The following is a 17034-nucleotide window of genomic DNA, read 5'->3' as shown; positions in this document are numbered from 1 at the left end:
ATCGGCTCGGCCCTAGTTTCAAGTTGCTGCCCTAAAGTACTTACGTCTCTCATTTTGGTCACACGGTTTCTGTTAACTGTTGTAAACTAATGCTGTTTTTTTCCGTAACAGGCTACTACGAAGTGGACACTGAAGTAGTGAAAGAAACAATGCGAGTTGTCACTCCGCCCATCAATGATTACAATTACGTTGGATACTACATTGCCAGAGAATGTGAAGGTGTCCCCACGTACATGCTTGAGAAAGTCGTCACTTCAGGTGAGTATTTCTTTTGGTACATGTTCTATCGTTTTATTAATTAAAAATTTGTTGAAAAGAATCTTGTGATTTTTCATGCTTGCACGGCATTATAAAATTCTTGAATAATCCTGTATCACATGAAGGGTTCTAGTAGTTGTTTGTGCAAATACCCCATTTTATTTTTAACTAAGAAGAATGGACATGAATTTTTTTGCCAATACAGATATTAATATTACTGATGGCGATAGTTGATTTGATATTCCATGACCAGTTAATTAACCTCCGTAATTAATGTATGAAACCAGATAAATGCAATAGGTTGTAGTTTTGAAAAAATAAACTGTATTTAGGCTTTTACTATCCGTGACAAAAATATTGAGCCCTCTGTTTACATCCTTGTAAGATTGTACTCTGTGGGAGGAAAGAAGTCAAATATACCTTATTGGAAACTACAAGTGTCTACTTTTGGAAAAAAGCAAGACAAATTGATTTTAGCTTTGTCTGTTCTCTATTCAAACAAAAATGTTCGTAAAAGTGTAGTTTTTTCATGTTTATTTTACAAGGGTCGTTCAAGGTTGACCGGGATTTTCGTACGTAAAAAATCGATGAATAGCCGGATCATGATGAAACGTGCGTGTGACGTAATGTATTCCTTCGCGAGTAACTAGCGCCCGGCATGACGTATTTCGCGCATGTGCAGCACTTGCAGCGAACATGGCAGCAAGCAGTGTGTCTGTGGCTGTGGAGCAGCGGTGTGTAATCAAATTTCTTGTGAAGGAGAAAATAAAACCAGCTGAGATTTTCAGACGATTGCAAGCACATTATGGTGAACAAACGATGTCATGGACAAGAATGTACGAATGGTGTGAGCAGTTTCGCGAAGGACGGGAGCTGGTGACAAATTAAGCGCATGGACCAGTCACACCAGTGAATATCGCACGTGTTGAGCAAATGATTCTTGAGAACCGGCGAGTAACAGTGCGGGATATTGCTGCCGAGGTGAATATCAGTGTCGGGAGTGTTGAGACAATCATTCACGACCACTTACGCTTCCACAAAATCTGTGCAAGGTGGGTTCCCCGCCAGCTGACATTCAATCAGAAGTGGACAAGCAGGACGGTCTGTGAACAGCTTCTGAATCGGTTTCGAGCAGAAGGTGATGAATTGTTGCAATCCATCATCACGTGTGATGAAACATGGTTGCACAATTCAACCCCAGAGACCAAAAGATGCAGCATGGAGTGGCGGCATAAAGGTTCCCCCCCCCCCCCCCCCCCCCCCAAGAAAAGCAAAACGCAGCCGTCCGCTGGAAAGATCATGGCAAGTGTCTTCTGGGACATGAAGGGTGTTATCCATGTGGATTTTCTGGACAAAGGGAGCACGATTAATGCCCAGTATTACGCCACATTGTTGAGTGGTGCTGTACTAAAGTCCATTCGCAAGAAAAGACCTGGGATGTTGTCTGGAAATGTCATTCTTCTCCATGACAATGCCCACCCTCACACGGCCAATGTGACAACAACTCTGGCCGACATGCGCTGGGAAGTTCTGCCCCATCCCCCCTACAGTCCGGATTTAGCCCCCAGTGATTATCATTTGTTTGCACCCCTTAAAGACCATCTGGGAGGGAAGAAATTCACGACAGACGAAGCACTGCGGAGCGATGTCCTCCAGTGGCTACGGCAACAACCAAGTTCTTTCTACGCCAAAGGAATTCGGGAGCTGCCAGAACGATGGCAACGGTGCCTCGGCGCGCACGGAGAATACTTTGAAAAACTGACATAGTTTGGTGTTTCTTCTGTTACCTATTTCCTCTGCAGAAATAAAAGTCCCGGTCAACCTTGAACGACCCTTGTATGTAAGTCAAATTCAATCGTGTGTAGCTTCTTTAAAACCAGTCGTAAAAATATGAAATTTCTTGTGATTGAAGCTTGTTTATGTGTAAATATCTCGGCCATATATGATGTTGCTATCATTTGTGGAACAGCCAATATTAATGTTTAATAACAGTGTTAACAACAATGTTTAATAACGGTAATGATCAGCCCAATGGTGATGCAAAATATATCTAAATAATGAGAATGGAATAAAAATCAAATTTTTATGGCTTTTCTATTCATATTCTGCAAATTGAAAACTAGACAGAATTGTTTCTCTTGGCAACTGGCTCACGCGTTTTTCGTCTCATTGCTACGACGAAGTGCCATACGCTGCCGGCAGCCCTTTAAACTTTGCGTTCAGCCAGCAGCTTGGACACTGAAAGTAAGTCGAAAGTTTTGGTTACAAAGCGAATTGTTGTGCACAGAGAAGCATTGTTCAGATGCTGTAATTGACGAACGCAGATTTTCTTTTATCACTCTTGTGCTCCTACTATATATCCTGAACTCACACACATGCACTTTTTCTTGCTGTTTTCCTTTGTTATAAAGTTGCTCTTGCTGTACATCACAGGCACTTTTTTTATATACAGAGGAGACTGCGAAGCCAGCAGTCACGGGTTCAAATATGCCTTCATCAAATCAAGCTCATCGTTGCACTTACTCTTTTTAAATGGGCGACATAAAATTATACGGAGAAAATGACGTTCGTATAAAGATAAAAGCTAGAAAATATAACTAACTAACTAAAGTATACAAAGAAAATGTATTTCATTCATAATATGATAAATTGTTTATTCATTATTTTACACTGCCACAATGTTTTGGATTGGACCAACGGAACGCACTTTCGTTATTTACATCTTTGTTGGTGCCATTCTCACTGTTTTTTCTTTCTTTTTTCACCTTTCAGAGTTCAAGAGAAGCATTGAGGAAGGCCACCTGAAATTTGCCGAGTTTGCCGGAAAGAATATCCTTCAGTTGGACATAATCAACACAGAAGAACTAGAAAAATATGAACAAGAACACAAATAGTGTGGTGCATGTGTGGTATATATATATGTCTACATATGTATATTATCAAGGAAGATTTATATATATATATATTTTATGTGTGAAATTTTCTCATTGCTGTTTTATCTAGTTTTATGGGATAGTTACAAATGAAGACTGATATGAAAAAAAGGAACATCTGTGCAAAATTCTACATATAGTGTCATAAGAAAGTGTACGATAGAATTTTTTTAGTGGTGAAATGAAATGTTATCAGTTGTTCTCACAGCAATACTTGTGATTTAAGAATAGCGATATTGTAGAAGGCTTCAATCAAATCTAGGAAGAAATATTGTAATCTTTTTTGTATGTTAGGGAGAGCTTTGCTTTCTTTTATCCCTGCCCCCGAAAATAATATATTGTAAACTGTAGCTGTATGTTTGTGTGCGAGGTGAAGCAACCAATTTGGCATTGTTTTGCTGATTTATGTGCAAACGTGTTACTCTGTGTTGACTGTCATTTGGTATTCGTTGGATGAAGGAAGATGAAGAAGGCAGAATGTTTGGGGAACCCTGATGTGGAGAATCATTGCTAGTTGTGAAAGACGTCAGGTCCAATCCGCAGCAAAAGTAACCTATCGGAAGGAGTTACTTTTAAGTGTTCACATTTTGTTGTTATTTACAAATGTTAAGCATTTGCGGTGATAATTATAAATTCAGTATTCAAAATAAATAATTAAATTCTAAAATGCTTGTTTTGTGCAAATATTAATATGCATTGAGTTGATAACAAATGTTTTTGGTTGGATTTAATTCTGTTAATAAGTTCTACACCTTGGCCGTGCGATCTAAGGTGCAAACTTTGGGCTCTGGCTGTGGGACGCATGAAGGTTCCAGTCTCCTAGGGGAAGCATAACAACTTTTCTCCTGAGATTTCGGCCTGTGTATGGGTCTGGTGGCCACCCACCATCATGATGAAATTGGGGCGCTACTGGTCATAGTAAACCTACAACAACTGTGGACTTTGATCATGTCACCCTTAAAGAACATTCAAACGAGGTGGGGATATGCATTGGTTCATTACATTTCATTTTGAGATAGGATTTGGCCATGTCGAGAGTGCCCACAAAATCTCTGTCGAAGCTGCTAACAAAGGAGCGAAAGCAACTTATCTCATTCAAGTTTTCTTGGCCAAATGCAACATTCCTCTGGTTCATCAGTCTCCCTACTCTCCTGACATGGCTCCTCCTGATTTTGTTAGTCACGATAAGACATGTAGAATGTGATCGCCCAACTGTATTCCATTTCCAAAGAAGCCTACCTCAAATACTTCCAACTATGGCTGAACCAAGAGATAGATAGATAGATATATATATATATATATATATATATATATATATATATATATATATATATATATATATATATATATATATATATATATGTGTGTGTGTGTGTGTGTGTGTGTGTGCAGTCCCAAGGAGAGTAATTTGAAGAGGCTTAGGGTTTCAGAACTTCAGGTTTTTGTATTAATGGGCTATGTTACAGGGAAAGATGTGGTAGTATTGTTATACTGGAATGAAGTACTCACTTATCCACGAAACTATTTTTTTTAGAGGTTCTATTAATTTCAATGGCCCCTGCAACAATCCTCTTGGAAACTTGTAACAAATAACTTGCTAGGTATACATATTCGTGGTAATTAATAAAAATATAAATTTCAGTACACAACAGGACTGAATTTAAGATAGTAATTTGGTATACAACGTGTAATTTTGGTGGCGATTGAAATCTACATTTAAAGCCTAGTTCATGCCATATGCCAATATACCGGGTGTCCCAGAAGTCTTTCCCTGATTACAAACTTTATTCATATCCGCTATATGCAATGTAGAGATGTGAAAGTGGTGCCAAAATGTTGGAAAACTAACAAAGTTTTTTTGTTGCAGGTTTCAGTAATGTGGTTGTAGTGTAGCAGTGTCGGTGCCAAGGAATCCGGAATTAATGCTTTTTACATCGGGTGGCATCTTTCCATACAATGTTACTTGGACTTGACAGGATTTGGGAATGAAGATACATTCCATTTTTTAAATACCAACTTATTGATGGCAGATATTCTAGACGAAAGAATTCTGTACATTTGAAAGTTCCTCTGCACTGTTATTGGTGACTGGGTCTCGTAATACCAGAGGACATGCTGAGCTTTTTCCTGATTTGTGAACATTTCCAGTTTTCTGGGCACTGACACTGCTACACTACAGCCACAGTACTCAAACCTGCAACAAAAAAACTTGGTTAGTTTTCCAACATTTTGGCACCACTTTCACATCTCTCTTTCATTGGCTTAAATGTCTGGCTGAAGAGGAAGGGAAAGTTCCAACTGAAAATTACATTCTTGAGGAGGCTGGATACTACTAAGCCCCGCGACAGGTCAAGTTTGCAGCAACTTTTCACATGTATAGACACAAACCTGCATGCAGAAAATAGTTCCGCTGCAATACTGTCGATTTTCTCACTGTCTACGATATGAACATCTCTGCGGTTGAGGCAAGACTGGTACAGAAAATTCTTAGCACCGTTCTCCTGTGGATTAATACATTAAACCTGCTGCAAACTTAACTTGTCGCGGGGCTTAGAAGCCAGTCTTGTCGTTTGGGCTACACTGATGATGCAATAGTAATGTTGTCACCTTGTCATCAAGGTTGCCCCAGTTTGGTTTGGTACCTGGTAGGGATGGGACCGATTAATCGGTACTCTATTGTATCGGCTGATATAGGCATATCAGTTTATCGGTAAAATTACAGATTACACAAGTATGCATTTTGAAACTTTTTATCTGCTTCACTGCAAGTAAGAACTGATTTACATAAACTTATGTGTGCTGAATTCAGATCTGCTTTCAGTTTTCTCGTATCACGTCATTTTCTTTTGTAATATCGTTTTAAAATTAATGTACATTAATCAAGTTTGGAGTAGTTTCAATGGAACTGAAGTATTACAAGAAGTCATAGGAATTAATATTTTATACAAGTTTTGTCATTGATGTCAGTGCACCATCATAAAGAGAAGTTCATAGAGTGTGAGTGAACCCTAACAGATCAAACAGAAGATATTTTGCGCCGTTTCACTGAGCTTCTACTGTAATTGACAGACGTATCTCTCTTGAGGCACCAGCAGTATTCAGTCATCATGGCCTCATTCCACCGCCCTTGATATCTTGTTTATATGGTTCTATCTTTGTGGAATCTTTCACCTTGCTCATCTCTTTTTGCACCAAGATTCTCAAGGAAGTAATCAATATGACTATTCAAGAAATGCAACTTAACACTCATTCTGCACCCTAAAAAATTCAAGTTTTGTAGCATTTCGTCAACAATCTGTTCGTAGTTTTCTGATTTCTTGTTGCCCAGAAAGTTTTCACATACATGTTTGAATGACATCGACTGAATTTTCCACTTCATTCATGCAGTTAAGGAGATGTTGGTCTTTCATAAGAATGCGTATCTGTGGGCCATCAAATACACCTGCCTGAATTTTGGCTTCAGATTTATTTTGAAACTTTGACCTCAGATATTGAAGGACATTGCTTTCCTGGCTTAGACTTGTTATGAATTGCTTCATGATGCCTAACTTAATATGGAGTGGAGGAAGGACACATTTATCTCTAGGATTCAAAGATTCACTCACAACATTTCTCTGTACTGGTATAAGATCAGTACGTTTTGGCCAGTGTCTTCTCGTCCAGTGTTCATTTCATGCTCTGCTGTCCCAGAAACACATAAAGCAGGGATACTTAGTAAAAGCCGTTTGTTGACCAAGAAAAATTGTTAACACTTTTAAATCAGGGCAAACAATCCAGTTATGTTCGTTGTACTTTATCTTTTCCAACATGAACCCTAAGTTTATGTACGTTTCCTTCAAACTACTGAATATCTTAGAGGTACTGAGGGCAGCAAGTTGCCGTTATGAAGCAGTACTGCTTTCATGCTCCACCGAACTGTCAACAAATAACCTCCAATCAGCAACATTATACTCGACTCCAAGGGCTTCAATCAAACCTACCACATTATTGCAGTACACCAGTTTATCTACCTTTGAAAAAAAAAATACAAGTTCATTTTCCCTATGTCTGTACCAAGCAAACGTAGTTCCCGGAGCAAGTAAATTCTTTTCTTTGAGTCGCGATCCAAGAAGTTCAGCACTAATTTTGGTTAAATACAGGTCTCTAACTAAATCGTTTAATTCACCTTGTGTGAACAGATGAGGAGAAGAAGGTCCACTTGTTTGAAATGAAGGATCATGTTCGTGTTCAGAGGTCTCTTCTGATTCACTACTGTTATCCTCCAGCTGCATAGGTGCAGGGATTGGCAGTTCATCACTGTGTGGAAGGGGGCGGATGGCTGATCTAAGATTGGGATATTTCACGGATTTCTTGTTCTTTATGCCTTGCACGTTACATAAAGAGAAGTAACAATAACTTCTGTGATCTTGAGGTTCCAACCACACAATTGGACAACCAAACTGCAGTGAAGCGCGTTTTCCTTTCACCCACTGATTCATGTTCACTGAACACGTACTACATTTGTAATGAGGTGCCCAGGCTTTGTTTCGATCGCCTAGACGAACACCAAAATATGCCAAGTAGGCCTTTTTGTAGAAAGAAGTAATATTTCTCCTCTGTGTTGGCAACATATAACTTCCACAAGTGTAACAGAAACTATCGGGATGATTTCTACATGCCCAGTGATACATTTTTCAGCACCACTTCACACTACAATCAAAAAACTAGGTTTCCTGGATAAGCTCACACACAAACACATATAGACCACCTGAAAGCAGTTAAATCCAAGACAGAAAAACAGTTCAACAAGTGAGCAGCATTTCCCAAATGAAACTAACAAACGCCAGTGAAGAAATGAATATTTTCTTCACGTGCATTTTGAAACAATAGGTAGACATTGTTGTATCAGCAATACTCGGGCATTATTGAAAGTCAATTTCAGGCCATTGTTGGACACCAAGTTTCTTAAAACAAAATTGAAATTAACTGTAAATTACTTAAGTAGATATATCCTAACTAATTGTCTTATACTAGCAAAAAAAATATCTGATAATTTAGTACAAAATTCTGCCATTTTGTTGTAATTTTTATGGATAATCTCCATTCCCTAATTTCTAAAAAAGTAAATGCCTAAATATGCAATTTCTTTCACTGCAGTCACGTTGAAACATACATTTATTAAGGAGGTGAATGAACCTTTCAGGTTCTTCAAGGACAATTTCTAATTTTATATCGGATCGGTTAAATTTATGTCGTTACTTTATCCGTATCGGCCCATCCCTAGTAACTGGTAAAGGCACATAGTGGTTTGGATTCCACTTCAAAACTCTTGGTCGAGTCCCAATTAGCCTATCTTATTCCTGTTTGGAGTTTCGTTCCTTACTATATTCATGACATCAACACCATGACTTATGTGCTTACTTCAAATTGTCATTTCTTTAGTCCTAAAATGCTTTAGTTCAAATACCATATATTATGTTCGATATGGTTCCAATTCATAAATGCTTCCAATTTCATCTCCAATTTTTTTACAAGGTTCACTTGGCCTCCTAAGGCAGGTGTACGTACATGTTGAAGATAAAAATGGTAGTAATGTATTTTTTATTTCATTTATATCGTATTGCTTTCAGTGGCATGACGGTGACTTTTTCAAAAGAGTTAGGTCATCAGACGTTATCATCTCCACCCTACCCCCCCCCCCCCCCCAAAAGCATGTCTTTGATATGGATTTTTGTTAATTTCGGGTGTTTTTTTTTTTCCCTGCTCAATGGATTAGCCACAATCACTCCTAGAAAGAACCACCACTCATGAGAGAGTTACCGCGAAAATCCAGTGAATATTGGTCAAGCTTCATCAACCATCTCTGTTTCTTTAGAAGGAGGTGGAAAGGGGAAGAACCATCACACATTTCTCCGGTCAGTTTGACGTTTCTGCAGTGAGCAGAGGACAGAATTCCCCTCCTCCAGTGGTGGGAGGAAGTCCAAATGTACATACTACTGTTGCCACCTTAGTTTTTTGGAGCAAGGTTTGTCCAAATCATGAATCGCATCAAGTACTTATCTTTTCGTCTCAGTTGTAGTTAAATCCAGTTTTGGCTTTTCAGTCTAGCTCTTTTCTAGAAATCCATTGTGACAACACTTGCTGATCCGGTAGGCCGGACCGGCAACTGGGGCCCTAAACAGGCATATGAATAACCCCCTAGCACACTTGCTTCTTAAGTCTTTCTCTACTGTTCCCTTGCATTAGCACCATTTCCTCTTGTTACCGCTTGAGGGTAGCGGAATGGCCTGCCTCTTTGCTTTTCTTGGCTGCAGAAAAAGTGTCCTCTTAATATACACTCAACTGCAACGCTGTCGGTTAACGTATTTAACAATTATAACACCATTAAGCCTTGTTTCCATGATATGAAAAACTCATGCTGACCAAGGCAGAAATCTATTTTATTATAAAAACATAAACTAAACGTAACGTTTCAACCTTCTAGCAAGGTCTTCTTCAGAGACTGTACCATGTACAAATGAAACAAGATACAAAACAGTATGATATATATACACAAAAAGGTTGAAACGTTACGTTTAGTTTGTTTTTATAATAAAATAGATTTCTGCCTTGGTCAGCATATTGAGTTTTTCATATTTAACTGTTATTTTATTGAAAAAAAACTTTTTAATTTCTTCACATTTTGCTGTTTCCTGCAGTAACACCGGTTACACCTCTGATTGCTTTTCTCTCTCTTGGGTTAATCACAACAGATGTATAATTTTTCTTGTATGTACACATTGCTTGCATTGTCATTGAAATGTCACAACAAAAATCCATTTTTATGCTTGTAACAAGTGGCTGATGGGACAACCCTTACCTTATCCAGGGTTCAAACCTGGGACCTCTGGCTTCACTTAGCACCACCACCACTGAGGTGGGCAGTAGAAACACAAAAGTGAATACAGGGTGAGACAAAAGTCATAGGTGAATGGCCACCATAGTCGCCAGACATAATTCACTTGGCTTTTTACTTGGGACATGGAAAACCATCATGCACGCTAAGAAAAATTAAGAGCCTGGACCATCTGAAAGAAAGTATCACAGGCGCCATCTTTCAAATCACCCGCACCACACTAGCAGACGTCTTATGCAACTGGGGGCGTCGAATTGAAGCATGCATTCAATCAGATAGTGCACATATTGAATATGTACTATAACTGTTAGCATTACATATGAATCATGTGTATGTTTGTATACACATATTTGTTTTCGTATGCAACCTCAAAGGAAGGTTAAAAACTATGTACAGTCAATGGCAAATATAATGGTAGGTAAATTGTCAACCTCTATTTTCATTACTTTTTTGTTCTACATCCTGTTGTTTTAAGGAAAGAAACTATGTTGGTTCCAAGCAGGCATTCTTCTTTGCTTATTGAAGTCATTATTTCAATTCATTATCATATTGTGTAATTCAAACCAAATGAAAATGGTGGTGGACAATTCGCCTACTGTTTCTTTCGCCGTTGGGTGTACAAACAAGTAAGGTCCCGGACCATGGCCTTGCAGTCTGAGACATCATGCTTTGGGCTCGGGCTATGGGATGCATGCAGGTTCGAGTCTCCTGGGGGAAGAATAACAACTTTTCTTCTGAGATTTCGGCCTGTGTATCGAACCAGTGGCCACCCACCATCATGAGGAAGTTGGGGAGTTACAAATGAGTACCGTAACCTGGTCATTAAAACCTACAATAACTGGGGGTTCATCGTGCTGACCACGTGTGATGCTGTTACTGATCTCTCACCTAGGGTGCGTGAGTAGGATCATGTGGGAGTGAGGTCGGCAGTCTGTACGTAGGGGCTTTTTTTTAATAAATACAAACCGGTAAGGATCTTAGTTGAAATTGTAAACTTTACACTTATTACACAAAATAAAATTCTCCATTGTAACAGGCAATGTCATGAAAGGAAATGTGATCGAGATCGCACAAGATATTTTATGCAGGAAAAATTCTCACCTGAGGTAAGAGATCTTTGGTCTGCCACCATAGCATTTTGTGAATGCTGAATTTGAAACCCTAACTGTTCCTAAACGACGCACGCTTTAGAAGCGATATCGGGCAGGGCCACGCAGGTGGTGTGCGTGGCGATCAGCCAATGGCAGGACTGCAACGTTGTACAGTTAGGAGACTGCGGTGCGGAAGTTAAAAGCAGTGTTCTGTATTTTTCTTGCGCGCAAGAAGTTTTCATAAAACTCACCACTTTAAGGTTCATCATAAGATGGAGAAAGACATTTTGAACCGGACTGTCCAAGTCCCCTGAATTTCCGTCGCCTACAGCCGGAGTTATCGTTCCTTGAAGAAACAAGGGAAACATCACCTTTCATTTCCTTCCGCCTGTTTTTTTTTCGTTGCCACCGTGTTGACGCAGCTGAGTTGTGTCTAGGGAAAACTGTGGGTGTTAAATTCGTCTCGATATAAACAATGACCCTTCATTGTTTTGGGCGTTCTCCAACATTGAAAGCCTGGGTCAGTTTGAGTTCAGCATTTTCGTAGCAAATTATTCGCTTATCGTTCACTCGTGCGCCACAAAGAACAGTTTGTGAAAAGATTAAATACAGCCCTTTCGTGCAATAGTGTGTGCTCCGTGTGTTCTTTTTATTTTAAATAATGTCACTCTCGAAACCTAGCACCAGTAGTACAGGCACCAAGGGTGCAAAATCTAATCATTAACCTCGAGGAGAGTGACTCGGAAATGAGTGAAATCAGTGACACGGAGACCGAGGAAGACGAGAGCGGTGATGATGAGCTGGCAGTTTTTCTACAATAAATACCTTCAAGCTTCTTTCAGGAATGGGTTTCTCGTATATGCTACAGTGATATTATAATCCTGTGTAGAAATATTCACTATATTATTTCACTGTACTCATATATACTGTGCATGCATTATCAAAATAATGGACACATCGCAAATCTTCTGTCCTTCCCTTGCGCTAGCAGTTAGTTTGGCAACAGCGCAGTAGCACTGGATGGGTATTGGCCGAACTCATGTTCCTTCTCAAAGGGTACGCCGTACAGTAACAGTGAATATATACATTCAGGCTTGACCGCAACAATAAAATGTTATAGACTTTTACACTTTCCCACATTTCTAGTTTCTTTGGGTTGGTTCCCTGAAAAATGTAAATTCGAGATTCCAGTGTATTATTACATTGTATAAGTTTAATTTCCTAGGTCAAACTCCTGTTGGAGGAATAAGTTGTTTAATTCCCTTTATGGCTAAGGGGGACTGGAACTACAATTAAAAGAGTGGAATCCCAAACCACTATACAATGTACCATCATCACGGATCAATGGTCACTACTACACCATCTGGAAGGCCCTAATGCAGATGTTTCCATGATCTGGAACCCCATACGTAATATTTAGCGGACAAATTGTAGCAATTAATGTGTAATTTCTTCATACTCTAATTACAAAACAATATATCCATATTATTTTCTTGTAGTTTATGGTTATTATAAGCATAAGAAAACAGTTTTTGGTAACACAGATCCACTATGGAGTTTTCTTTTTCACAAATGGAGTAAGCCACCATCTTCAAAATTTAATGTAACAGAAAACATCAAGAGACTTTGTGAAAACAATGATGACTTTGAGTTACCCAATGATATTTGGGATTCATAATTTTAAATAAAAAATAATGTGATCAAATTTTTTTTATCTGAAATAAAAATAAAACAGGCTGCTGCTTCTTTTCACAGTTAAGTTGCTATATTACAACAATGTAACATTGACATCATCCATTATATAATGGATTCTTTTTGTTTAAAAAATTGCTAACCATTGTTATAACTGTATCTTTAGTCAAGATAAAAATAAATGTCTGATGAAGGGAGCGTGTGTTCTGAAACGTCACAACCAAAAAACTGTTTTCTTATGCTTGTAATAACTGTAAACTACAGGAAAATAATTCTACAATGCAAGCAATGCGTACATACAAGAAAAACTAATATTAAAAAGCACAATTTGAAAATCTTTATTTATTTTCCCTCACAGTATTATGGGATAGATCTTATAAAATGAGGTGTATCCCTTTAACCACTGCTGTTTGTTGATATATTTCACATTACACGAAGCAAAATTCTGGAAATGTTTCCCCACAACACTGCCGCTCATACATGGTTATCCTCCCGAAGAAGTACATTCCTTCCTTCACTTTGATCTATTGTGTGTGTGGTTGTGTGTGTGTGTGGGGGGGGGGGTTTGCTGACCAACTTTCATTATTGGGAGGTAAAATGTATCAATATCACCTCAGCTAAAAGTCCTGTCATTCAGGGGGGGGGGGGGCTGGGGGGGGAAGGAAGGAAGGAAAATAAATGCTACTTAAATTTCATCTGTGCGAGAATTTGTTCTTGAGCTATGATTTTTTTTGTACTTCATGCCAAATTTGAAATCACACATCTGGAAAGTGCTCGTTGACTAAAACAACCTGTAACTGGCTGTAGCTTGGCTGAGCCATGTGAGAAAGCTAGGCTGCAATCAATCACATAGAATGATTATCAATTCCACATCAGATATTTTGAAGTGAAATAGGAAAGCACGAATGTATCACCATCTCTTGTTCTCTCATAAGATTACAATCTTCAGTTTGAGATTACTTTTTCCTCACTTCTGATTGGCACAAGAACAGTCGAGAAACCGTGGAAAGGACCACACGTTACACCAAATGCAGTTTTATAGAATCTTGCCTCGTAATATGCCGAAGAAATACTCTTCCAGATTTTGTAATTACATTTATTACTATTAATTTGATTAAATACGGTGCCTTATTACAATGGTATTTACAGTTATATAGGTTCACCATTCAGTGCTTTTTGTCGAACGTTGAATAGCTTCTTCACCCATCTATCGAGCTTCTGTTGCTGATCTGCTATCAGCTACAAGGGAAAGAAAAACAAGAAATTACGAACTTGATTAAACTGCACATGGTACACTGCACTAAGATACCAATGTAATGATGAAACATTACAGTTAACAGAATTTTTGCATCAGGATTCTTCATATATGTCTGCATTACTGCTGTATATCAATGCAGTAATTACAATTATTAATACTAAATAATGTGATTAAGGCGAGTAGATACAGTTACGCACCATGTGTGCATTTATTTTAATATCGTCGGAATGGGCAATGCTACTGAAGAAAAACGTGGGGGTACAAGAGAGTATGAATTTCTCTACATGTGGCAGGTCGAAGCATTTTTCAAAGTTGAATATTAAGCTAGATACAACCTGTAAAAAATATGACTAATAAGAATTTTCGGAATCCCATGTATTCCTTATGGGGAATCAACTTCAACATCAAGTTACGGCTAATCAAATGGGAGTTTCGACTTTTCTGCTTGACAATCAATTCTTCAAACTGCCCTCTTTCCGTTGATATCATTTCCATATCATAAAGCTATGTAACATATGAAAAAAAATACAGGATTATGGAGCATGTTTCTCATAGAATCAATCGGACATATCTCATAGTGCAGTCGCTAATGCTATCCCCCTTGTAATCGAAGGATTAGATTCCTGCTGGGGAGAATTTTAAAGGAAATTAAAAATATATTTTTAAGAAAAGTGTATTAAAACAAAGTTTGTCTCATGAAAATGATTCCCGCTGGAGGGAATTTTAAAGAAAATTAAAAATATATTTTTTAAAAAAGTGTATTAAAACAAACTTTGTCTCGTGAAAATGATAATTTATAGAAATCTTCCGAAGTACAAAATTGTGTACTATATTTTCTAAAGCCGTAACATATCACTGTCACTTTTCGTATGTGTATTGAGACAGACATAGAAGATATGCTGAAAAGTATATACAAATATATGCATACTTTGAATGCATGCGCTGATTGATAAGCAGTATTTCAAATTTTCTGTAAACATTATTAGAGATCGTACAACAACCACATGCGCTGCAAAGCATGTGGAATGTGGATGTAAAGAGAAACACTAAAGTCATATAACGCTAGCCATAAACACAGAACTTGCCTTTAAAATACGATAAATATTTCAACCCGGATTGGAAAAATCATGCCATCTTAACCACCGACGAAACTGTATAAAGGTATGGTGTTCTCTCCCAATTAATACATAAACAATGGCACACACACACATACACAACGCATTAATTCATCAAAAGTAAACTTCATTTGAAAATATACCTATTGGTCTAGGAATTAATTCGTGCAGTTGTTACGCACACATTGAAGCTGTAGTTCAAACACAAAATACATAAATACCTTAAGAAAAATATTGTCCATCGCGAGCCACCACTTTCGCCCATCTGTCAGGCAAGTTACGGATTCCGTGGCGAAAGAAGTCCTCATCCTTTGAAGCGATCCAGTCAGAGACCCATTTTTTGATATCTTCTGAAGAAGTGAACCGCTGTCCAATCAAATCGTTATTCATGCAATCGAACAAGTAGTAGTCCGAAGGAGCAACGTCTGTTGAATACGGCAGGTGGGGTAAAACTTCCCATCCGACATTTTCTAAATAGATTTTGGGCGGTTTTGCGACATGTGGGAGAGCGTTATCATGTTGAAAAATAAGTTTATCATGTCTGTTCTCCCATTCTGGTCGTTTCCTGGCCAGAGCTTGCTTCAAACGCATTAATTGTCGTCGATAACGTTCTCCATTAATAGTTTCACCCGGTTGCAGCAGCTCATAGTACACCACACCTTTCATATCCCACCATATGCACAGCATAACCTTTGCACAGTGAATATCTCGTTTCGGTTGTGATGGACCTGGTTCACCTGGCTTCACCCAGGCCTTTTTTCGTTTCGGGTTCTCGTAATGGATCCACTTCTCATCGCCAGTAACAATGCGATGCAAAAACCCCTTTCTTTTCTGTCTTTGAAGCAGCAATTCGCAAATGGTTTTTTGTCTTTCAACGTCTCTGTCTTTCAATTCATGTGGAACCCAATGTGACATCTTTTGAATCATTCCCATGGCTTTGAGGCGTTTGGAAACTGTTGTTTGATCAACGCCTAATGCTTCTGCCAAGTTCTTCCTGCGTTTGACACGAATCCTGATCGAGCAATGCTCTCAATTCTTCGTCTTCAAATTTTTTTGGCTGTCCAGGTCGCGCTTGGTCTTCCAGGCCGAAATCACCACTTCTAAATCGTGCAAACCACTTCCGACACGTTCGTTCAGCTAGCGCATGGTCACCATACACTTCCACCAAAATACGATGACTTTCGGTAGCACTTTCCTGCATGTTAAAGTAATGAAGCAGAACACCCCGCAAAAACACTTTATCTGGCACGAACTCCGCCATGTTCAGTTGACTACAAAATGCTGTTGTTGACGCGTCGCCCTATACTAGGAACGATGCGCGCTGACAGGAGTTTCAACGCATGTGTGGCTACAAGGAACTGTGGGACGATACGCTCGTTATGCCATCTCTTGTCCAGGCGCACGAATTAATTCCTAGACCAAATACAATAATAGTAATACAATTAACAATGTTAAACAACAGGTCATTTTCATGCACGCAGCATTTGCTTCGCTTCACGTTTGCTATGGCTTGCCGGACTGAGTGCCGTAGCACGTGTGGTTTAGCCAGATTTCCCATCATGCTCTCCGCCTCTGACGTCCATTGAAACAACTAATTGATTCTTCCATATGTGCACTGTATACACTACAAAGTATGTATTTAAGCAGCAACATTCATTTGTACTTAATAATAACAGTATTCCTCTTGGCTGAATACATAATTATGGCTTTTAAAAATATAAAGTGATACATTGTTTACATCTCACTTGGCCAGGATTGCAGTGACCCAGAAGTTGCTTCTGATTGGTTATGGTACAAAAAATGGTACTGAAAT

At 38.7% G+C, this 17034-nt stretch overlaps 2 protein-coding genes across 3 annotated transcripts in view; one reads left to right on the top strand and one right to left on the bottom strand.

The window, feature by feature from the left end:
* LOC145979481 (integral membrane protein 2B) overlaps positions 1–3858 on the top strand; it is a 75313-nt gene extending 71455 nt beyond the window's left edge. For both annotated transcript variants that reach the window (XM_083112402.1, XM_083112400.1), the window contains exons 6-7: positions 112–258; positions 3031–3858. In XM_083112402.1, the coding sequence (XP_082968528.1) occupies positions 112–258; positions 3031–3152 (269 nt within the window). In that variant the 3' untranslated portion in view covers positions 3153–3858. The remainder of the gene's footprint in view (positions 1–111; positions 259–3030) is intronic.
* Positions 3859–13923: 10065 nt separating this feature from the next.
* LOC145979564 (uncharacterized) overlaps positions 13924–17034 on the bottom strand; it is a 420647-nt gene continuing 417536 nt past the window's right edge. The window contains exon 8 of the mRNA XM_083112537.1: positions 13924–14087. Within this exon, the coding sequence (XP_082968663.1) occupies positions 13998–14087 (90 nt within the window). The 3' untranslated portion in view covers positions 13924–13997. The remainder of the gene's footprint in view (positions 14088–17034) is intronic.

Source organism: Lepisma saccharinum, chromosome 26, assembly GCF_977018435.1.
Source record: "Lepisma saccharinum chromosome 26, izLepSacc3.1, whole genome shotgun sequence".
NCBI classification, from domain to species: Eukaryota; Metazoa; Arthropoda; class Insecta; order Zygentoma; family Lepismatidae; genus Lepisma; species Lepisma saccharinum.
This window is presented reverse-complemented; position numbering and strand designations above follow the sequence as displayed.